Source organism: Apodemus sylvaticus, chromosome 5, assembly GCF_947179515.1.
Source record: "Apodemus sylvaticus chromosome 5, mApoSyl1.1, whole genome shotgun sequence".
Taxonomy (NCBI): Eukaryota; Metazoa; Chordata; class Mammalia; order Rodentia; family Muridae; genus Apodemus; species Apodemus sylvaticus.
Genome location: NC_067476.1, coordinates 158,517,515 through 158,540,269, shown reverse-complemented (window position 1 = coordinate 158,540,269; position 22,755 = coordinate 158,517,515). Strand labels below are relative to the sequence as shown.

At 53.3% G+C, this 22,755-nt stretch overlaps 1 protein-coding gene across 1 annotated transcript in view; it reads left to right on the top strand.

Annotated features, from left to right (window-relative positions):
• Window positions 1–17,769, top strand: part of Bmp7 (bone morphogenetic protein 7) — a 73,365-nt gene extending 55,596 nt beyond the window's left edge. Inside the window, exons 4-7 of the mRNA XM_052184432.1 lie at window positions 8,039–8,236; window positions 12,573–12,649; window positions 14,239–14,349; window positions 15,917–17,769. Coding sequence (XP_052040392.1) covers window positions 8,039–8,236; window positions 12,573–12,649; window positions 14,239–14,349; window positions 15,917–16,066 — 536 coding nt within the window. The 3' untranslated portion in view covers window positions 16,067–17,769. The remainder of the gene's footprint in view (window positions 1–8,038; window positions 8,237–12,572; window positions 12,650–14,238; window positions 14,350–15,916) is intronic.
• The last annotated feature ends 4,986 nt before the right edge of the window (window positions 17,770–22,755 follow it).

Below are 22,755 nucleotides of genomic sequence, written 5' to 3'. Positions count from 1 at the left end.
AACATGTGCTCCCCTTCTTGACCGTCCCGAGTGAATCTGATATGGTCATAGGGCATTTAAAGGACCAAAGGGCATGTGCTGTCCAGATGTGGTGCTGGGGCATCTGTGGGAGAAAGCAGGAACCGAGCCTGAGGTTGGGGACACTCTGGCATAAAGCCAGGCTGATGGGTAACCTCGCGTACAGCACAGCTGGCTGGAGGCGCCTCTGCACTCCAGGATTACATCACTTCCCTTTTGCCCAGAATCCTAAAAGACAGAGAACAGAAGAGGCCCAGAGGCCCTTCCTGTCCTCTCAGGGTCTAGCCAGCTGTTTAGGTCTGTGTAGAATTGAGTCACTGGGGCCACAAGGAGGTCACAAGTGTTCACTATAGTCTCACTTGTTAATGGGGCCTTCCAGTGCAGTGACTGGAGTCAATTTTTCTATAATTGATGAAGAATATTCTTGGGTTCTCATTCTTGAGGTGCCTGGGGTCCTGGGCCTAGAGAGCACAGAAGCCACAGGAAAGCAAGGTACCACCCCCCCATGTGGGAGGATGCACCCTCATTTCCCAGAGGTTCCATTCGTACTTCCTGCCTGCTTTGGGGTACTTCTAAGATCTCATCAGCGGCTGGGCTCCCGGATCTGCTCATGCCCTGCTAGGTGCCCTTGGGTGCCTGCTGGCCTCTGCCCTTAATTCACATCCCAGAACGCCATGCTCACCTGATGGCTTCCTGGAAGGCCCCTGGTCCACTGGGGGCTTGTGGGTTCTTTCTCCTGACATCTTCCTGGACTCTTAGGTGCAAAGTGAAGTATGCCATTAGAGTCAGCTAGCCAGGTATGGACTCTGTCTCTGCTGTCCGCTGCAGCAGCGCACATCTGCATGAAGAAGGCTTGTTATCACACTGGCTCATGGCACAATCATGCTGTCTTACCTTTGGGGAGTAGCAGTGGTCTGGTCTTGTTATGTAGTTAAGGGTGACATTGAACTTCTGATCCTTCCTCCTCGGTCTTCCCAGTGCTGGTGTTACAGAAATGCACCAAACCCAGGACTCTGCAGGCTAGACCAGCGGTCTAACCCAGGGCTCTGTGCAGGCTAGACCAGCAGTCTACCAGCTGGCTGTTCCCAACTCACCTGTAGTTTTCCTTTGATGTGTAAATAAGCAGGCTTAGTCAACCTGGGTTAGAGCGAATGCCAGCAAATGTCTGTAGAACATTCCAGAGGCTGGCTGCTTCAGGTTCTGAGGGCCTTGCTTGCTTTCAGCAACGCTACTTAGCGTGAGAGCAGCCAAAGGCTGCGTTCGTGGCTGCACGCTGGCTGTGTTCTAATAAAACTTTATTTGCTAAAGCAGGCAGATGGCCAGATACAGTTTGCTGATTCCTGGGCTAGAATATCTGTGGTATCAAGGCTCTCCCCCTTTGGCCCATCACTTAAGCAATCCTGGGCATTATCACGGCATAGCTGGCAAAGTGGCTGTCTTGGGTCCCCAGGTGTGGAGGGAGACGGGACTCAGTGTGTAGGATAAGCGACTCACACTTCCTCTCATGCCTGCCTTGTTAGGGAAGAAGACAGTCATACCAAGAGGCCAGCAGCCCCCAGCCCCAGCACAAGTGAGGCAGGAGAAACTCTGATCTGCAGCCTCCAGGAGGGAGGGAGGCCAGAGACCGGGTTGGGTGGTGAGGTTAGCCGCTCCCTCTGTCTTCGAAAGGTGCCCAGATCACACCTCGGCTTCTCTGCCTGGGCCTCTCAGAAGGCCTAGCCAGGCCCCCCTGGCCCTCCTGCTGCACAGCGTGATCCAGGAATTGGAGGCATGACGGACTTAGCTTCTACTATTCATCTGGACATGAGAAGGCAGGTTTCCATGACAGCTTCTGGGTGGCTGCTTCCTGCTGTGTCCTTGAGGATAAATGGACTGTGACTCGTGTGTGTGTGTGTGTGTGTGTGTGTGTTGAAATACTACTCAGCACTGAAAAGCATGATGCTTCATGGAAGGTACGGAGATTGAAATAAATTAATGCAGAAGACTGACGGGTCCGTGTGACCAGTCAAGAAAATGTAGAGCCCCAGTAAGGCCCCAAATTGCACTTTATGGGTCAGGGGAATGACCTGAGAAACTGGATAACTGGGGGTGGCTAGCGTCTGTGGAATGGCAGGGACAATGGGCTTCCTCTGACATACACATCCCCAGACCATGGTCTCTGAGAGCAGCAGCCTCCTACTGAGAACCGGAAAAGGCTGTGTGTGTGTGTGTGTGTGTGTGTGTGTGTGTGTGGCTGTGTGTGTGTGTGCACACACACGCACGCACGCGTTGTTACAGGCGTTGACACCAATGGCAACATACATATTTGCAAACAGAGCGTCATTAAAAGAAAAAAAAACAACCCAGCCTCTAAAAAGTCATTTTTATTATTTCTTACTTTTAAAAGGAATAAAAACAAACAGGCCAGGCTGTGACTTGGTGGAGACTTCCTACCCTGTTTGAAGTCCTGGGTTTGATCTCTAGCACCTCGTAAAGGGGGTCGTGTGGTGCACGCCTGGAATTCCAGCGCTCCAGAGGTATAGGCAGGAGGGCAGGAAGTTCAAGGCCAGCCCCAGCTATATAATGAATTTAACACTAGCCTGGGCTACAAGAAACCTTGTCTCAAAACAGGGGCGCAGCAACAAAGAAGCCCAGCAGAGTCCCAGGAAGGAACCGTCACCCTGGCCTCATCTTAACTTCTTGCCAGGCAGGCAGGTGGCATGCTCCTCCGTTTTTTATTGTTCTAAGGAGATCCTTAGGACACAGCGAGAAAAATGTCCTGTCCAGCCTTAAGGAGACAGAAGAGGCCAGTGAAATTTGAGTGACCGTGATCGATCCTAACAGCTTCAGCGTGGTAACTGCGTGTAGCACAATAGTGTTTGGTTTTCCAAAGTTCCTGTTCAGTTGGGGCAACCTGCCTCCTTCTTTCCAAAACTCACCTTCTCACGGGCAAGTCTGCGGGCTTGGAGAAAAATGTTTATTCAGCTAACCCTCAGCTAAAATAGAAATATTTTCTAATTTTGCCGAAGACACAGATTTTACGGTTCAAAGTATTATGTGTGTGTGTGTGGGGGGGGGGTTGCCTAGATTAATGAATTCACCCATTTCTACCCCACGCCTCATTTCAGTAACCTTTCTGGGTCTTTAAATACAGATAATCAAAACAAATAATTACAAGTATTAACTGAAACTGCTGTGCTGAAGCATCGAGGGGAAAGAAATCCCTGTAGATAATTACCCTTTTTTGGGTGCCCCATTTCCTTGTTCAGTATCAAAAAGAATATGGAGTGGTGGCTCGTGCCTGCAGTGCCAGCCCTCAGGAGAGGAGTAAGGAGATCGGTTGTGGGCTTAAGGCTGGCCTGGGCCATGTCGTAAGACTCCATATCAAATATATGTGTGCCCGTGAGAATATGTGTATGAGCGTATGTATGCACACCTGCATATAACAGTTCATGGCGTCATGATGTAACAGTTCCCTGTGCCGGCCACAAACCCAGGGCCTCCTACCTGAGCGCTGCATCTCAATGGTTTGTTGTTACCTTGTATGCGGGCATCTAAGATGAGGCAGAGTGGGCAGACAGCCGTAGCTTCCATCCAGAACCTTTTGCTTCTGTGACATGTGACATGTGACATTGTCTGGGTCCTGGGTGGAGGCTGCTTTAGCACCCTCAGTGCACAAACCCCTGCCAGGGGCCCATACCTGTAGCGCACCCTCCGTGTTACCCGTGTGCCTGGCTGTGGGTTCTGCTTCCAGGCTGTAGGAATAGAGCGGTGTGCACTCTAGTGTGTGGAGTGTGGAGTGGGCTTGCACAGTTGTGACAAAACACCCATGGAAACTTCGGGGAGGAGGGGCTGGCTCCCTGGGGCTCACGGTGTGGGGGTCTGGTCTGTCTCTGCCGAGTTGCTCACGGGTATCCTCATCAGCCTGGAGGCGGGAGAGATGGCCTGCTGGCTCAGGCTGTCCTCTCTCACTCAGCGTGGAACTAGGGCCACATTCATGGTGGTCTTCCTCTTCAGTTAAACGTCTCGGGAAAGTGCCTCACCGCCACCCCCGGAGGTGTGTCAATGAGTCTAAATTTAGCTGTCACTCTTAATAGGGTGTGTTCAAGTATTTCTAAATGCATTTGGGTTGTCTTCCAGCCTTTACACAGAAAACACAACTCTTTCCCCTCCTTACAGGAAGACGACAGCTGCCCTTACTTCTGAGGGCCAGCTCTTGTGCCCTTGTTCTCTGTCGCCAGCCTCTGGTGTGTGTGTGTGTGTGGGTGGGTGGGTGGTGGTGGTGGTGGTGGCGGTGGTGGTGGTGGTAATGCCAGACCCTAGACTTAGTCGTCGAGGTAGGACATTTATGGCAAAGGTTGGCGCGAGAACATAGGCTGCAGGCTGGCTTGACTCTCTGACAGCTGGGTCACAGGAGTCCCTCTCTGGTGTCCTTCCATGATAGCTCTCGTTTGGAAACTTGGTTTCCCTGGAATCAGTAGGTAGAGATAGCTTCTGCACTGCTGAGAATAGGTTTCTTCTGAACGTAAGAACAGCGAGTGTGTTTTCTAGAAATTTCTACCAGCTTCTCTGGAAAATTCCAGCAACATCTCCCTTCCATGTTTTGGCTGAACTGGGTCACGTCTCACCCCTGAGCGGTGACAACGACTGGACGGGAGGATTAGGTACCTCTCGTCAAGCCGCCTTCCACCCGGCCCCGAGGCCAGGGCAGAGTGAGCTTGGGCAAATCTGCCTGGGTGAAAGGCGTGCCATTAACTAGGGGCCCGGGCTGTGAGGCTAATGGGTTCATCCCGTCTACACAGGAGGGAATCAAGGTTCCTCAGGCCGCTGGTGGCAAGTGTGGGCTTTGGCTTCCCTCTTAGCAGAGGTGGAGGTGGGTTTGCTGGCAATCTCTGGACCTGGCCAGCAGGTCAGAATGGCTTCGGGGACTGGGGCCACACTGATTCCTGGGTTTAAGGGGTCCACAGAGGCATCGGGGCTTGAGTCGAGGTATTTTTATTCTGCCTTAAAAGCCTTCCAGGGGGAGGTGCAATTCCTTAGGGTCCGGCTTTAATGGTTTCTTTTATAGACTCACTCTCATTATGCATGGATGAACTGGGGGGGACCCTGCTCAAGAATGCAAGAGAAACTGCTGAAGGGGGGGAGGAGTGAATCGTGGGGGTTGGGACATGTGTTTTCTTAAACGCAAACTCTTAAAACCCATCCTTAGACGAGCCAGGCACTAACTGGAAGCTGGGCTTCCCTGCTGACCTGGGGACACTAGCTGGTGTGACTTCTGGCCGGCCTTGGTGTCACTTTGGCTGGCCTTGGCTCTGTCACTGAACTTGGGGGTGTAGTAGCTGCACTGTGAATCGCACCCCTCCCTGAGCCGCCTCTGCGGCTTGAGTGCCCGTGCTCTCTGGGTTGCACAGGTGGTCAGCCTCTCTGAGCCTGGCCTGCTGTGGAGGTCAGCATCTCTGTCGGATGTCTCCCTGCTCTGAAGTCTGTCACCAGATGCGAGAATTCTTGTCTCTCAGGATCTCGTCATTGTTGTTCTGCAGGGAGATAGATGGACGGGGCATTCTTATCACCAGGGCCTAGGCACAGCCAGGGCGTGAGTTGGTTTTCTCAATGCTGTGACAGAATAACCCACAAAAGCACTAAGCTCAGGTCTGGTGCGTCTTGTGGCTCAGGGTACCGTCCATCACGGCATTGGGAGCGTGAGGCAGCTGGGCACGCTGTGTCCACGGCCAGGAGCCCATGGGTTAAGACCCCGGCTTGAAGCTAGTCCTCCCAGCTCCGCCAACCTAGTCTAGAAACTCCCTCACAGACAGGAGCAGAGGTTTGTTTCCACTGGCAATCACGAGTGGCCGTCACAGCCCGGATGCTCTTCCCTGTACCTTCTAGCTCTGGCTTCAGGGTCCCAAGGCTTTCTTGGAGTTCCTTTTCGTGTCCCGCCTCCTAATTAGGGGAGCCTGCCCTGGCCTCTTCTGTGGAAGAGAGAGGTTGCCTGGGCACCATTGCCATGTTTCTCTAGGCTCAAATCCCCTCAAATGGAGCTGAGCACAGCTCTGTGCCACAGTGGGAGGAGGGAGGAAGCACGGCCTCCCCAGACAGAGCTTGTCCATCCTCCCGCCAGGACCGACTGGCCACAGGACCCTCGCCTTGACCTACAATACCAAGAAGGGACTTCGCACAGCGTCTGTTCAGCTAAACTGAACGTTGTCTCCCTGTTCCACCCTGCAGCCCCGTGGCTTTCCCATCTTCCATAAATCTGTCCCAGCTTTAGGGCAAGGAGGTGCCAGTCTCAAAGGACTGTCTTTTTCTCAGTCCCTTTACTCTCAGCGAATTTCTTCGGTTCTCTTCAAAGCACAGCAGAACCTGATATTTTCTACGTCCGAAACTCGTTACAACGGCGTTCCTGAAGGGGAAAACTGGCTGATGGGTGAATGGGACCTCCAGGGGCATGCTGCTCTCTCTCTCTCTCTCTCTCTCTCTCTCTCTCTCTCTCTCTCTCTCTCTCTCTCTCTCTCTCTTTCTCTCTCTCTCTGATGCAGGGTTGTGGAGATCACAACCTTGTACATGTTGTTACACTGAGCTAAGTCCCATCCCAAGTCCTCCATTTTTGAGGCAAGTGTCTCTCGGTCACCCACATAAACTGAACTTTCAATTCTCCTGCCTCAACCTCCAGGGCAGCTGAGATGACAGGCATGTTCTACCAAGCTTGGTGTCTCCCTCCTCCCTCCCTCCCTCCCTCTCTCCTCCTCCCCCCCCCCCCCTCTCTCAGCTTCAGTGTCAAGCAGGCGGCAGTGAGGGACCACTGGAGGGTGTCTGGGGAAGGGCATCCAAGAATCTGATCCTGTCCTGCTAGGCTCCCTCGCACTGCCCCAGGCTGGCCCCTTGGCATCCTCCTAGGCTGTTCAGCTACATCCGCCTGGCCTCTGGCTTCGTCCTTCAGCTTACAGTCTGGTTCCTGGCCAGCCCAAGGTCATGGTAGAGAACATTTGACATCTCCAGACCAGTCCCTCCCTCTGCTTTCTGCAGTCTCTTCCTGTCCCACTTTGGGTATCATGACCAAGTTCCACATGCCGCCGTCTCCCAAGTACCAGAGCTCTACTGTCCCTGTGTAAACGTGGACATCCCACGCCCAGGTGTCGCTGGCTGTGTGCCTCCCACCCCAGCTTCAGGCAGCTCCGTCTCCTGGCATCCGTGGTGATGTGCGGCCTCTCCCTTTTCACGGAGCCACTTGCACCTGGCGGAAACCCTGTCCTGCATGGCCTGGCTGTTTAAGGGCTTACACCTCAAAGACCTTGTTAGGCGAAATGCTTCCACTGTCCTGAGGTATCGGCACCTATAGCCTGTTGTCTATTGTTATCCCATATGCCAGTCTCCCTCCTCTCTCTCTCTCTCTCTCTCTCTCTCTCTCTCTCTCTCTCTCTCTCTCTCTCTCGGCAGGCACTCACACTCCTGGACTCCAGCCTTGGTTCGTCTGGCCAGGCCTTTACTTGTGCAGCACTGTACACCTGCCTGTAGTGACCTTCTCCACTCAGGGCCCACTCCTCTCTGACACCTCATCTTTCTCCTGGTGGCCTCTCCACTGTCATCACACTGTTGGCAGCCATGCTTACTTCCTAGCATGGGACAGTTACTTTCCCATCCCCTGAAGCCTGGCTGACCAAGTGATCCACTCACTGGCCTGAGACGACCCCTCCCCTCCCCTCCCCTCCCCCTCCCCTCCCCTCCCCCTCTCCTCCCCTCCCCTCCCCTCCCCCTCTCCTCTCCTCCCCTCCCCCTCCCCTTCCCTGCTGGTCTTGGTCTGGCTCCTCATCCCCCCCTTTCCTTGCTTAGTGTTTGGGTCACCACTGGGTGGTTGTGTGTTGCCCGCCCCTCCCGCCCCGCAGGGGTCACCAGAGGCCAGGGCACTTCTAAGACAGCTCCTGGAATCGCCCAGTCAGTCCTTGTTGGACAAGTGGACAGCAAGTGTGCGAATGGTCTGTGAGGTGGGGATAGAATCATGTCCCCTGTCCCTTGCACCTCTGGATAATGAATACCTCCTCTGCAGGGCAGAGCATCAACCCCAAGTTGGCAGGCCTGATTGGACGGCATGGACCCCAGAACAAGCAGCCCTTCATGGTGGCCTTCTTCAAGGCCACGGAGGTCCATCTCCGCAGCATCCGGTCCACGGGCGGCAAGCAGCGCAGCCAGAACCGCTCCAAGACACCAAAGAACCAGGAGGCGCTGAGGATGGCCAGTGTGGCAGGTAGGTCTGAGCAGCCGGAGGGGACCCAGAGGGGACAGGCTCACTGCAGATGCTTCCTGACAGATCGGCCTGGGGCCTGGGATGTGTCTATCCAGCGTGTAGCTTCTCCAGGGCTCTAGTGACCTTGAAGCAAGGTGAGGGCTAGACACCAACACAGGCCTGCCTGTGAGGGCCCTGAGCTGACTCAGTCTTCCAGCTGCTGCCCTCTGGATTCTGAGGAAACACGCAAGGGGGTTTGGGTTTAGAATTAAGTGTGAGACCACCAGGCCATTCCCCTACCCCACCTCCACCCTCCCACCCCTCCACTCCAGGCCAACTTGCATTATACATGGTTTCTTCCTCTTCTTTTGAAATTGATAGTCATTTTATTTCTAAAGAGGGAAAGTAGCCTGCAGGGACGGTTGGACTTAACGGTTCTAGACTGTCCCCCCCAGTACCCTGTGTAGACAGCAGCGGGTCGAGGGAAGTATATATTGATTCAGAGGCTATGCTTCCTTCATTGGCTTTAATTCACCAAGAGCCCCTTTACCTTGGTAGAGATGGCCACTTCCAATCCCGGGTTTTAGTCCAATCTTAACTAGTAAGTCAGTCTTAACTATTAAACTATTAAACTCTTAGCACACCGTGCACACAAGTAGCCTGATATTGCATATACAACACACTCATTACAGAGTGGCTCAGAAAGAGGCAGTGCTGTGCAGTGAGGCTACCCTAACGCTGAGGATGCAGTTGGTCCGACCACAGGGAGAGTCTCTGCGGGGACTAGATAAAGGAGTCTCAGGACCGACCGGCGCTGGGATGCTCAGGGCAGAGTTGTCAAATGTAGGCTTAGCTGAGTTTTAGTTTTGATCTGCAGGGAGCTGAGGTGACAGGCAGGGACTGAGCCTGGAGCCAGGGGCCAGGTGGAGTACTTCCCTGTGGCAATTTTCCTACACAAGGTTTGTGACCAGGACCTGGGTCACTGATCCTGCCTGTCTGTGCGGGTGGCTCTTTTGTTCCTTGCCCAGGTGAGAGCAGATATCTGGTATGACAGATGGCTCATGGTGTTTCTGACATAGATACTGTCTTAGTCAGGGGTTCTATTCCTGCACAAACATCATGACCAAGAAGCAAGTTGGGGAGGAAAGGGTTATTGAGCTTACACTTCCACATTGCTGTTCATCAACAAAGGAAGTCAGGACTGGAACTCAAGCAGGTCAGGAAGCAGGAGCTGATGCAGAGGCCATGGAGGGATGTTTCTTACTGGCTTGCTTCCCCTGGCTTGCTCAGCCTGTTCTCTTATAGAACCCAAGAATACCAGCCCAGGAATGGCACCACCCACAGTGGACCCTCCCACCTTGATCAATAATTGAGAAAATGCCCCACGGCTGGATCTCATGGAGGCATTTCCTCACCTGAAGCTATTTTCTCTGTGATAACTCCAGTCGGTGTCAAGTTGACACACAAAACCAGCCAGTACAGATATATATTCCTAGATGGCCTTGTTAACAGACACAAATGAATTACCTTGTTGGTCGCAGCTTCTGGTGTGGAGGCTGACGGTCCTGTTTTACTTGTATAAATAAGTCAGAGTCTGTCTGCCTCAGTACCCAGGCCCAACACGGTGCAGCTCAGGACAGCACAGTAAAACACGTTAACCGTGGGCGAGGCACGGCCCGCAAGCTGGACACAGAGCCACTGCCTGCTCTCTGCCAGGGGCCTGTGTCGGGCATGGATAGAGCCTCCATAAGTGGTCTCTTCTGCCAGGTGGGGCCGTTTATAGGCTTCTTAAAGGGGTCTATGAGCCCCCAAATGAAAAACGGGGTTCTTTCATATTTGGGGGCCTTGTGTATGCTGGGATTGGAATTCCACAGTGGAAGCCTAGCTATAGAAGCTATTTGGGACAAGCAGACACAGTTGTCACCCTCATCTGTATGTAGTGACAGGTCCCTGGTGGTGGCGGGGTTGGGACAGAAGAAGCAGCTGAAGCCGCTGGTGGGCGGAACATTCTCTCCAGAGTCTCATCTGGAGTCTGAAATCTATCCCGAGCAGCAGTGGGAGTTCTATGGCTTCTGGCTGCGTGCAGCATAGAGTAGGTGCTAGGTGCGAGGTCATGATGGCTGCTCTGGGAAGGATACGTAGAGCCCAGGGTGAAGGAGGGCTCCATTCAGAATCCGAAACTTCCCAGAGGCCTTTGCCAACTCAGCGGGCAAAAAAGTGCTGGCACATCCCATCTCAGCAAAGCTGCCCTTGTCCTGTAGATCTGCAAAACGTGGATCTTGAAGATCTATGATAAGAGGGGTAATGGGACTGGAAGCTGACCACCCCACAGTGTCCCACAGAGCGCCCACCTCCACAGCTCCAGGACGCTCCCTCGCATGACAGCTAGTCCATCTGGCTCGGAATCTGCCTACTCCCATAGATTTCTACTCCCTACCCTCGTTTTAAGTTCTTCCAAACCCTGCCTAGAAGTTTAAAGTTTAAAAAAAAAAATAACCAGGACTGGGCCCCACCCTGGTCTAGTGAGGCAGCCTGTGCGTGCGCGTAGGCGTGTGCCCAGAGCCTTTGAAGTGCTCACACCTCACATGACGGGCCACACAAGTTGAATCCTTTCTTGCACACACATCATCCTTTATGTGCCCGGCTGGGGACACATGTCCCGGCATGTCTCTACATGAAAGTCTCTTTCCTATCCGCCACCCGTGCCTCAGGGTTCCAGCTGCTCCTGAGAACGCAAGTGGAGAACCTGGGTCCCTTGTCCCCTTCAGCCCAACACCCTAGTAATTGGCCACCTCCTCAAGCTGACCCTTGGGTGTGGAGGCTAGTTTGACATCCGTCCCGGGCAGGGCCTGTCAGAAGTAGCTGATCTATCCGAGGCTGGTGGCTTGCACTGCCTGTTGCTCTGCGGTGCTGGGTGGGGTGAGTGGGGTGCTGGGTGGGGTGAGTGGGGTGCTGGGTGGGGTGAATGGAACTGGATTAGCGGTAGGGGAGCCAGGTGTCTCCTTTATGCCCTTCCCTTGCTTTTCTGCTAAGAAGGACGTGCTGGGGAATTCCAACCACCCTCTCCCAGGGCGGCTACAACCCCAGATAGGATAAGCAAGAGCCCATCCTCCACAGCACACCCACAGCTAGCTGCCAACGCCAAACCAAAGATCCTCACTGAGACCTTACCCCTTTCCTTCACGTCATTAATAACCATTAATAACCGCTTCCCCCCTCCCCCCGTATCTTGCTTCAGGATCCGCTCTTACTCAGGACTGGGAGCTGTGGGTAGACTGGTCCCAGGGAGCCTACTCAGAACTGTATCTAGGTCGGGCTGCTTCACCCTGGCCGGAGGAGATGGTCTACAGCCCTCTCTGCTCCCACAGGGAAGAGCGGAATGGGCTTGTCGGGGGATAGAGCTAGCTGTAGTCTCCAGCTATGGCCCAGTGGTGAACGGTCCCTTAGATATCCAGTCTATAGCTGTTCTGGAAGGTAGGCGAGCTGTCCAGGCTCTGTGGATTGTGCTGGGGTGGTGCCTTGACCCTTGACCTTTGTGTGCTAGAGACAGGCTCGTTCTTCTTGACCTCAGAGCTATGCAGGTGGAATTCCTGTGCATGCTGGGAAGTGGGCTCTGAGATGTGTCATTTGTCACCAGACACCCGGTGGCCTGTCAGTGGGTTCAGAGGGAGCAGTCACCATGTTTAGATAGTTGCAGGGTGTTGGGACATGAGAAATGCCTGAGCACTCGGGCACCTGGCCTGCAGGGCTCTATAGTGTAGACCAGGGGCCTGGGCTGTGGGCAGGGACAGGTGAAGGAAGGCCCTGGGGGTCTCAGGTTAGAGGGAGGCATTAAGTGCCAACCGCTTGTGCAGCTGCAGGACAAAAAAGATCCCATAGCCGTGCATGAGGGACGGACAGACAGACAAACTCCCACAGTGTTTACAGAGTGCAGCCTTTGGTGCAAATGCTACACACTTCCATCCTGGACAACACAAACACACTCTTCTTGCTCCTTAAAGAAACTGGGCAGCTGCTGGTGGGGGTTGTGGGATTTGCTCTAGCTGCCGTCCCCAATCTTGGCTCCATACCCCTGACTGTGGATAGGTGTGTGAACATCTTGGGGCTGACCTGCTGGGCCTCCCCAGGCAAAGTGGTCTGGAAGTAGGATAAGTCTGAGTGGGACAGGGGTGGGGTGGGGATGGGGCCTTCAACTAAAGGGCGGAGCTGACCGTGGAGGGTCCTAACGTGGCATGTGAGCAATCGCTGCCTTCAGCCCCTGGATCCAGTGGCTGCTCTCCCACTGCAAAACCAAAGGGAGTTGAACGTGTGTGTTTATTTCTGTCTTCTCCCTGGGTTCTCTCCTTTGCCTGTGCAGAAAACAGCAGCAGTGACCAGAGGCAGGCCTGCAAGAAACACGAGCTGTATGTCAGCTTCCGAGACCTAGGGTGGCAGGTAAGGACAGCTGGATTGCCCTGCACTGGGCCTTGCCCTGGCCCTGGTGACCACAGGGCTGTCTCTGTCAGTACAGTGTGTCACAGCTCATGTCTTCTGTTCCCCTAGAGACATGATCCCATATGTCCCAGGCTGGCATCCAACTCACTGTGTAGCCTAAGATGGCCTGGTACTTTGACTCCTCCTGCCTCCATTTCCCCGAGTTCTGGGATTATAGCAGTATGCCGCCAAGCCTAGTTTGGGCTGTGCTGGGAAGGGAACCCAGAGTTTCCTGTGTGTTAACCAAGCACTCTAACAACTCAGTCACAGCCTCAGCCTGCACACCTTGTCTTTGCTTGTGAGATGTCAGAAGCCAGGAGCCCAGATGGGCTGAACATATGAGGACATCCATGATGTGCCGTGTCACTGCAGCGTGATTGAAGCACCACCCTATAGCATGTAGTTTCTACGACCCTGGCTTTAAGCTCTGGGCAGATGGCGCTAGCAGCCATCACCCTAGTTCCCTTGGATTTGCAAATCACACACACACACACACACACACACACTAGATTATTTTAATAGGTTTTTAGCTCAATGGTCGGGCACTTCTAAGCCTCCTGCTTAGGGCTAACACGCCCTTAACTTCACTTCCAGCTCAACACCTCTAAATCTTCCCTCTGCTCAGTTGCTCAGTTACTGTCTGTGAAGCCCATTGGTCTTGCTGCCCAAGACGCCCCTGGGCCGCTTTCCCTTTCCACCTACATTTTGGAAGATCTGCCTTGTTCTCCTCTCTCCTAGCCTGTGGGGACCTGGAAGTCCCGCCTCTTTCTTTCTTTCCACCCAACCATTGGCCAGCGGCATCTTTATTGATAGATCAAACACCAATTGGAGGCAAGGGCCTTTGGCCTCTTTACAGATTCCCTTTTGAAGCTTCAGAACCACCACTACACCACCCTTCACAAGTCTGAACTTCATGCATACGCTAGCCCCACCCCATGGCTGGCTGCCTCTCTCACATAAGGCCATGTGTTCAAATTCAGCCTCGGAGAGTCAGCTTTCTCTGTCTGCCCTTTGTCCTGGTCTGCGACTAAGATCGGGTGTTTGTTTCTGAGCCAAGCAGGTTGTGTGGTAACAAGCGTTTCCTGTGTGCTGCGTCCAACGCTCGTCAGCAAGAGCCCTCTGCTTACTGTCCCTAGAATGTACCACCTTAGGAAGCGGCTTGACACATTTCCAGAGCTCAGCGGATGCCCTGTCTGGATTCCCTGAGCCGCAGTGGGTCATTAGCCTCTTGCTCAAGATGCACCAGGCAGGGGACAGAATGTTGCCACCGACAGAGCTCACTCTGAAAGCATACTACATAGAAGGTGCAAAGCAAAACCGACCGAAAGATTTAAAATGCTTTGACGAAGTGTGTGGCGTTGTGTTGTGTTCCGCTGTAGCCATCCTTACCCAGATGCAAGGCTGAGGCTGTAACATGAACACCGGGAAGCAAGCTGAGGCAGGCCACCCCGAGCAGTGGCAGGGTGGATCGAGGTGTGGTCTTTGACCCATGTCTCACTTCCCACTGCATGGTCTGACTGAGGGGTGGCCTCATTCCCCTCTCTTGTCAGGACTGGATCATCGCACCCGAAGGCTACGCTGCCTACTACTGTGAGGGAGAGTGTGCCTTCCCTCTGAACTCCTACATGAACGCCACCAACCATGCCATCGTCCAGACACTGGTGGGTGCCTCCTGGGGGTGTGGCCAGTGGGGGGGGGCTGTGAGTGCCTCTGGGGCGTGGCCAATGGGGGCTGTGCCTCCTGGGGGCGTGGCCAGTGGGGCTGTGAGTGCCTCCTGGGGGTGTGGCCAGTGGTACTGTGCCTCCTGGAGGCGTGGCCAGTGGGGCTGTGCCTCCCGGGGGTGTAGCTAGTGGGGGTGTGAGTGCCTCCTGGGGGTGTGGCTAGTGGAGGGTGCAAGTGGCTTTTACTGCCTCTGACCCAGAACCTGAGCAGCAGTCTGCCCAAGTATGTAATGACTCTTGTGAGTACCTGCTCTATAAAAGGCTAAAACAAGTTTTAGGCATGTAATCTTGAACCCTGAAATTCTCTTATTTCTGTATTTGTCCTAATCTTAAATATCAGTTTCAGGGGCTCCTGTGGTGTGGTGACCATGAGTCCCTGTGCCTCGATGAACACTGGGTCCCCTCCTGGTGGGGACAGTCACTGTGCCTCACACTGGGTCCCTCCTGGGGGCAGGGACAATGTTCTTGGGTGTCAGCCTGCCATCCCGTGTTCCAATAAGACTTGACTGCTGGCTCTGGCCCTCTCCTGCGAGGGGCCCACCCACAGGACCCTCTCAGAGCTTTCTCTTCTAGCTTTGAACTTTGTGTGCTGTGTGCCAGGAGCTGGGGCACTGCAGGCATCAGCCCAGTATATGCTTCACCTTAGGGCTTTAATGTCCAGGGGAGGAAATGGCCACGCAGATGAGAGGGGTGTGCGGAAGGGTGACAGATGGCCGTGGCTGACTCAGTCCACCCCTGGGCTCACGGGGTCTCATGGGCGCTCGCTGGTAAGAGCCCCGTGGGGAGACCAGCGTTCTAAGCCCCACGCTGGTGCACACAGCCTCGCATTGACTCTGAGATTGTTGCTCCACCGGGTTCTAGGTGACCTTGCTCTGAGCGGTGGCTGTTGTCTGGGCTTCTCTTGACAACTGATCACCTGTGCTGGTTTGAATTCTGGTGCCAGGGCTGGTGAGATGGCTCAGTGGGTAAGAGCACTCACTGAGCGGGGCAGTGGTGGAGCACGCCTGTAATCCCAGCTCTCTGGGAGGCAGAGGCAGGTAGATTTCTGAGTTCGAGGCCAGCCTGGTCTACAGAGTGAGTTCCAGGACAGCCAGGGCTACACAGAGAAACCCTGTCTCGAAAAAAACCAAAAAAAAAAAAAAAAAAAAAAAAAAAAAAAAGGAGCACTCACTGACTTCTCTTCCGAAGGTCCTGAGTTCAAATCCCAACCACCTGGTGGCTCACAACCTTCTGTACAGGCACAGTGTACTCATATACATAATTTTTTTTTTGTTTTTTTTTTGGATTTGTTTTTTTCTCGAGACAGGGTTTCTCTGTGTAGTCCTGGCTGTCCTGGAACTCACTCATCTGCAAGACGAGGCAAGTCCTGAGGCAGGCTGGGTCATTAGACATGCTCACCCGTCCCCGATGGTCACCTTAGCCAGAGGATAGATGTTCTTTAGAGAAATCTAGTAACAGACAGAAGGCCCCACTGCCTCTCACCGTGATTCATGTCTGTGGCTTGCAGGTTCACTTCATCAACCCAGACACAGTCCCCAAGCCCTGCTGTGCACCCACCCAGCTCAACGCTATATCTGTCCTCTACTTCGACGACAGCTCTAACGTCATCCTGAAGAAGTATAGAAACATGGTGGTCCGGGCCTGCGGTTGCCACTAGCTCTTCCTGAGACCCTGACCTTTGGGGACCACATTTCTCCAGATCTGTGACGTCTTACCATCTAAGTCTCTCACTGCCTACCTTGGCAAGGCGCCAACAGACCAACCACCTCTCCTGAGCCTTCTCCACCACCTCCCCACCCAGAAGCATGTAAGGCATTAGAAACCTGAGCGCACAGTGACTGACAAGCAGGCTTTTCTTCAGGCGCATGATGGGTAAGATCCTACCAGCTACCACAGGAAATGTCTAGCAGGAAAAATGTCTTCCAAGAAAGAGTCCATTGGTCCCTGGTGCTCTGAGTCTTTGAGGGGTAATTGCAAGCATCCTTCAGCTGCAGCAAGGAGGAAAGGCAGAGCCAGGGTGGGCGCTTATGTCTGTGCTGAAGGAAAACAAAGCAGAAGTCCCTGTAACAAAATGTCACAATAAAGCCCATGAATGAAAACGGTTAGGATGTTACAGATATATTTTCCTAAACAATTTATCCCCATTTCTTGGTTTATTCTGACTTCGTAAACAGAAACCGGGGCTGCGGAGGATGGAGAGGCCCCTCCTTTCCGGTTTCGTTGTGTGTGTTTACCCAGACCTGCCCAAATCTTCCCTGTAGCGAGGAAGATGTCTGCTCAGAAGAGGCCAGTGAGAGATGTGGCCTCGAAGGGTGTCAGGGTAAAGGTGGAGGGAGGCGCGCACACACATGCGCGCCCACATACACATACACACGTTCCCAGACATGCATGCAGACACACACGTGTAGGCTTGGGAATGGCTCTGCCAGCCCTTCAGCCCCAATTCCTGCTTCATGAGGTAGCACAGGGGACGCAGGGTATTCAGGACACTGTCCTCTAAACAAGGCCCCTCTGTGGCCGAGCTCCAGAGCCAGGTCCTGGCCTTCTCAGCTACCGTTCTTCACCCTCAACCCCTCACAGAAGGCCCTGCAACAGATTGGTTCCTCAGTCTGATGGAGACTGCATGACAGGGCTGTACTGGCATAGAAGGTTCCTGCCTCACAGGTGTGATGTTGGTCGTGGCTCCCACAAGGCCTCTCTGCCTGGGTCTGGGGTACCTAGCTGTCACACAGGCTCCTAGCTTCAACTGCAGAGAGGCTTGGACTGTCTGCCAATGTTTCCTGTATCTACACAAAGGATGAGGTTAGCCAGGCAGGACCTATGGCCATGTCTCGTCTGGTTAAGTGGGGATCCAATTCTCTATGCCTGTGTCCCTGGAAGCACTGGGCTCTCCTCTGTTCTGTTTTAGTTTTTCTTCTTCAGTAGCTTGGGCTGCAGTTTCTACTCTGCCCGATCGATCGATGTGTGGGGGAAGAGCGTTTCTTCTTGTAATTTGTTTTGTGTGTTTGCAGATCCGGGACTTTTTGTGTGACTCCCCCTTGGTCCAGGTTTTACTACTCGGAGCCTTAGTCTGCCTGCAGCCAGTGTCTTTTGTACATTTAAATGTGTAAATAGTTGTGACAAGACAAAGAAATTATTTATTTCCATCTGAAGCTCTTTTTCCAAAGGCTCCTCACAGAGAACAATGAAGCCAATTTCCTTCAGTCTGTTTGTTTTCTTATTTAAGACTATTTATTAACAGTTGGACCTGTGTACCCATAGCTGTCAAATAAAGTGGTCCTTAGTGAAAATTCTGTATAAATAGAGTAAGAAGGGGTTTGACTTTGCAATAAAAGGAGACATTTGGTTCTGGTTGTCGGACCCATGTGTGTGTTTGTATCTTTCTCCTCCTGGTCGTCGGAGTCTCATCTGCTGGGAACCCTGGACCTTGATCTCTGCTGTTAACGGGATGTTTATCATCCAGGCCCAGGGGGAAGTGGGCGCTCGTCAATATTTGGTGCAGCTGTGTGGGGCTCCGGGAGGGCGGGCGGGTGGGACGGACGGAACCAAACAACAAATGTGAGTTTGGTAGGCTGGATGGCAAAGATCCTTGATTGAATTACAACCCAGCTGTCAGCAGCTGCTTCAAAGAGGCAGGGGGTAAATTAGCTGTGTTTACTGCTAACATAGTCGAAAGATTTAGTCATCCCAATAAAATAGAGGCACAAGAGAGAAGAGGGGGTGTATACCCCAAACTTGAAAGCCTCACTGGTCTCACAGCTGGCGTCATTCAGTGCCCGTCACCCTTCCAGTTGGGGGCTGCCCTCGCAGTCCAGCTGTGGAGGTAGGCGGCCCACCGCAGGGCTGGAGAAGGAGTGGGCTCTGGCAAGCTTGGGGCAGCGCTCATCTGGTTCCATCTGTCTTTGAAGTGCGCATGAAGGTCACCTGATGGATGTTTCTAGAAGCCCAGCTGATCATTGGGACAGGCTGCTCTCTCTTCCCCTGTTGACTCAGACCCAGCAGCCCAGCCGCTCCTAACACATTCCAGCCCCAGGGATTTCTAAACCTTCCTGTCACTGTCTCAGGACAATTCGGCTTTTGTTCTGTTTTCCAGGCCGGAGACCAGAGCCACAAGCCGGAGGTCCAGATGTGGCCTCTCAGATGTGCCTTAGCCTCTCAACCCCGCCCCACCCCCAGTGATGTTTACACGTCTTAAAAAAACACTAATCCCTTGCCAGTGTGGTTTTTGCAAGTAAGAAGCTTGGGCTTCTCTTGAGCAGTCGGCTGAGCGGGCCACCTGGTTCCTACCTGTGCGCTGCTCCTAACTGAACAGAGGTGCCAGGGCCGCATCACTACCACACCCCTGGCCTCTTCCACAAAGGGGAGAGGTCAGCTGACATCTTCAAAATGGCAGAAGAACGTCTATTTGTGCCCATGACCCAGAAGGCATAGGAAAATGGAAGCTACACTGAGAGGAGACTCGCGAGCTTCAGGGCAGGAAAGTGGTTTTTTGTTTGCAGCTGGGTTGTTTCCGCACAGGCTCCATGGCCACGTGTGGTAGACCAGACCAGATGAATGTATAGCCTGTCACCTTCCCCTCTCTTGGCGTCCACCTCTCTGCCAAGCTCTGTTTAACAATGGGCACCGCCAGCAGGTGACAGACGTTTCTTAAAATTTCTGAAACCCAGGCTCCCAGAGTTGGAATCTCCTGGGGCTGTTTAAGAAGCTGGGATTGATGACTGCCCCCCTTCCCCGACCTTTGACACCCAGGCACCCTTCCCAACCCTGTATGTCAGTCTCCGAAACCAGGCTGCGTCTCTGGACTGCACGTGAGCTCAGTCTCTCTCCTGCTTCCAGACTGCTCGAGGGTCTGTCTGCGTCTCCAGACATGACCTTGAACTGGATTCCCCATGACGTGGCCCTGAGCAAGTGGCTTACTCATTGTGGTCATTCCCTTCTCCCTAAGCCTGGTGACCCAGTGTGGAAGCTGGGAGGGGTGTCAGTGTCCTGGGGCAGCTCTGCAGGAGCCTCGCACAGGAACATCCATGTCGCCTCTGCAGAGGTTTTTGTGGAAGGTAAGTGTAAGAGTCTCCTAGGGCGGATGTAGCACTTTTCTATACACTACTTAGAAACCTCAAACCTACCTGCAGAAAGCCCTCTTTTTAGGAACACTGCTCGCCATATCCCAGGAAGGACATGCTGCACAGATGGCAGAATTCTCGAAAGTCTCATGAAATGCTGCTTCATTGTATATATACCAGGAACCAACACAGACGCTGTCAATCAACAGCAAGCCCAACTGCGAGGTTATGCTGAATCCAGGGTTCCCACCAAGACCCCTGTTAGGTGTGTAGTATGGTCACCTGTCCCCCAAATTCATCGTGCAGCTCCTCAGAACGCTTGGGAAGGGCTTGGGGTGGCCTGCGCCTGACTGCTCTACACATGGGAGATCTGCTTGGGACACAAGAGTACTGGGCGCTTGAGCAGGCTCAGGGCAAGCCCAAGGGCAGTATTGGCTTCAGTAGTGGAAACTGCACAGATGTGAGTGGTCTTCCTGGGCAGGGCCCGGTTGTGTAGACACAACCATTTACAAACAGCGTCGTAAAATGATGCCGCTGGTGAGGTTCTGCTCTTGATGTCAGTGGACAGCGCCTCCAGGAGTGCGTGCTGCCAGCCCTGGCCAGCCTTAGTCTCTTCTAGGGCTCAGCATTTTCAGGCTGGCTCCCAACCCACGCTTGGGGTGGTGAGCGACTGCCCCTGCCAAAGACATGCGTGATGACCTCTTGAGACATTTCCTATTGGCCCGTGGGCCCCGTTCTCCTGGCTCAGACCCTTTAGCACTCTGCCGCTGGCCTCTCTTGGTTCCAGATTTGAGGAAATAAAAATAGAAGAGGAAAACACTCCGCTCTCCAAGGCTGTTCCGCAGCTGCTTGGACAGAGGCATGGTGCACCTGGCCAGGAGGGCCACGCGCCCCCAACCGCCCGACTCTGCTGATCGCAATTTGTTTCCTGTACTGCTCTCTGCATTGCAGGGCAAGGCCCTGACTCTGATTGGCTCAGACAGAACATGGGGGCCGACTGGAACCCCAAAATCATCAGTTCTCCTGACCCACCTCATGTCCGGTCCCAAGGCACAGGCGCCACCCTCCAAAAGTCCCTGAATGTAGTTAGACATTTTGCTGTGGCTGGCTTGAATTGATTACTGTCTTTGGACGGAGAAGAGCCCCATGTTCTTATTTTGCCTGGAGCACCACAGATCCTGTGTCCCGCAGGTTAGAGTGGGGCATCTATCACATGTCACTCGCCAAGGACATTATTAGAGTCTGTGAGCCTTAGGTGGTGCCCTGGGCATGGCAGGCGGTGAAGAGCAGATGCGGTCCTTTTGCAGGTGACAATACCGAGAGTGATAAGCCATCAAGAAAAATGTCAGACACCAGCAAGCTCTTACGGGGGTGTACCCAGGGGTCCCAGAAGGAAGACGCCTCAGAGGTGGGTGGAGGGAAGTGGGCATGGGTCACGTGAGGAGCAGGGGGCAGGGCAGAGTGTGGGGAGGGCTTGTCCTGAGCTGGGCACCGTTGCTCAAACTGTTCTTCCTATGCCCAAAGTCTCCTAAAAAGGTGGGTGGAGACAGGGCTCAGCCGTTAAGAGCACTGACTGCTCTTGCAGGGGACCCAGGTGGTTTCCAGCTCCACACACTGCTCACAAGTGTTTGTCACTCAAGGTCCGTGGGATCTGATGCTCCCATCTGGCCTTTTTAGGTACTGCATGCATTTGGAACACAGGCAGACATGCATGCAAAATACCCAATAAATAAACTAGTGATTAGCCTACAGAAGAGGAGGAGGAGGGGTGAGGAAGAGGAGGGGGATTCTATTTGTCCTATCACAGTTTCTGACACCAGTGGAGTTTCTTGGTAGGGACAAGAGCATCTGTTGTCATTCACAGCAAACCCTGTCAACCATACCTGAGTTTATGGTGATTTTTGAGTTTGTTTGGTTTGGTTTTGGTTTTTTTTTTTTGTTTGTTTGTTTGTTTGCTTGCTTTTTTTGGTTTTTGGTTTTTCAAATTTTTTGGTTTGTTTTGATGTTGGTTTCATTTTGTTTGGTTTGTTTTGGGGTGTTTTTTTTTTGTTGGTGGTGGTAGTTTTTGGGTTTTGGTTATTTTTTTGGTTTTTGTTTGTTTGTTTTGTTTTTTGAGGCAGGGTTTCTCTGTGTAAAGCTGGCTGTCCTAGAACTCACTCTGTAGACCAGTCTGGACTTGAATTTACAGAGATCTGCCTGCCTCGGCCTCCCCAGTGCTGGGATTAAAGGCGTGCGCCACCACTGTCTGGCTCTAGAGTGATTCTTAATGGTGAGTGAACAAACCGTGAGCCAAGACAGCTGAACTTTCAGCCCCCGGGACCGAAGGAGCAGGGCTCACTGGCCCAGGTGACCACTGATGACCAGTGAAGTCTTCCAAATTGTGTCACCGAGTGGAAGCTCTCATCAGCACATGGCACAGCTGACTGGATGCGTTTTGATGAGCAGATGCCATTATTAACAGTCTGGGAGTCAGGAGATGTGGGTGTGGCTCCAACCAGTCACGTGACCTTAGAGAGAGCTCAGTGCTGGCCTCCCGGCCTCCTCCTCCCAGGTCAGGGTTAGACAACTATTGGGATTTTGTTCTGCGACTCTGGTGGTCCTGGCTGAGTTTCACACGTGTGCACGCCGTGGGCTCTGAGGGAGCCATCCGTGACCTTTGTTCCACACGAGCCGTTTCCTGTGCGTTTTTTTTCTCGTGGGAAGTGACGACGGAGGCTAAGAAGGACTCGTTAGCCGCCTGTTTGCCCAAACTCACGTCATTGTGTAATGCCATAGGAAGCCACGAATAACAGACTAAATAATCTCCGAGGACAATTTACGTGAGCGTGGTGGAGGCTGTGGGAAGGCAGTGGAGGATGGCGGGACACGGAGCCCGGCCACCATGAGCTCAGAGGTCTGCACCCTCCCGCTGACCTGAGGCGGTGAGTGTTTGACCTAACTAACGGTTATGCTGCATTTAAAAAAATAAAAGGTTTCAGCCACCGAAGGAAGCAGAGAATTACACATTTGAGCCCTGACCCTTCCTAACAGAATCCAGAGACGACCAGAGAGGTCTGTCTGAGCAGGCCTTAGCATGTCTCCTCAACACAGAGTTGCATGGTAGCAGCCGTGTGCCTCGCCCTGTGTGGTTGCCCTGACTGCGGCGTGGGAGTTGTTCGCCCAGGACTGTTGTGAGAGGCGGAGGCTTTCTGAACACATTCTTTTCCTGGCTGCTTTTTGGGAGGGGCTGTTTTCAGCTTGAGAATTCTCTCTAGTCGGTTAGGCTCTTCCTCCCACGCCCCCTTCC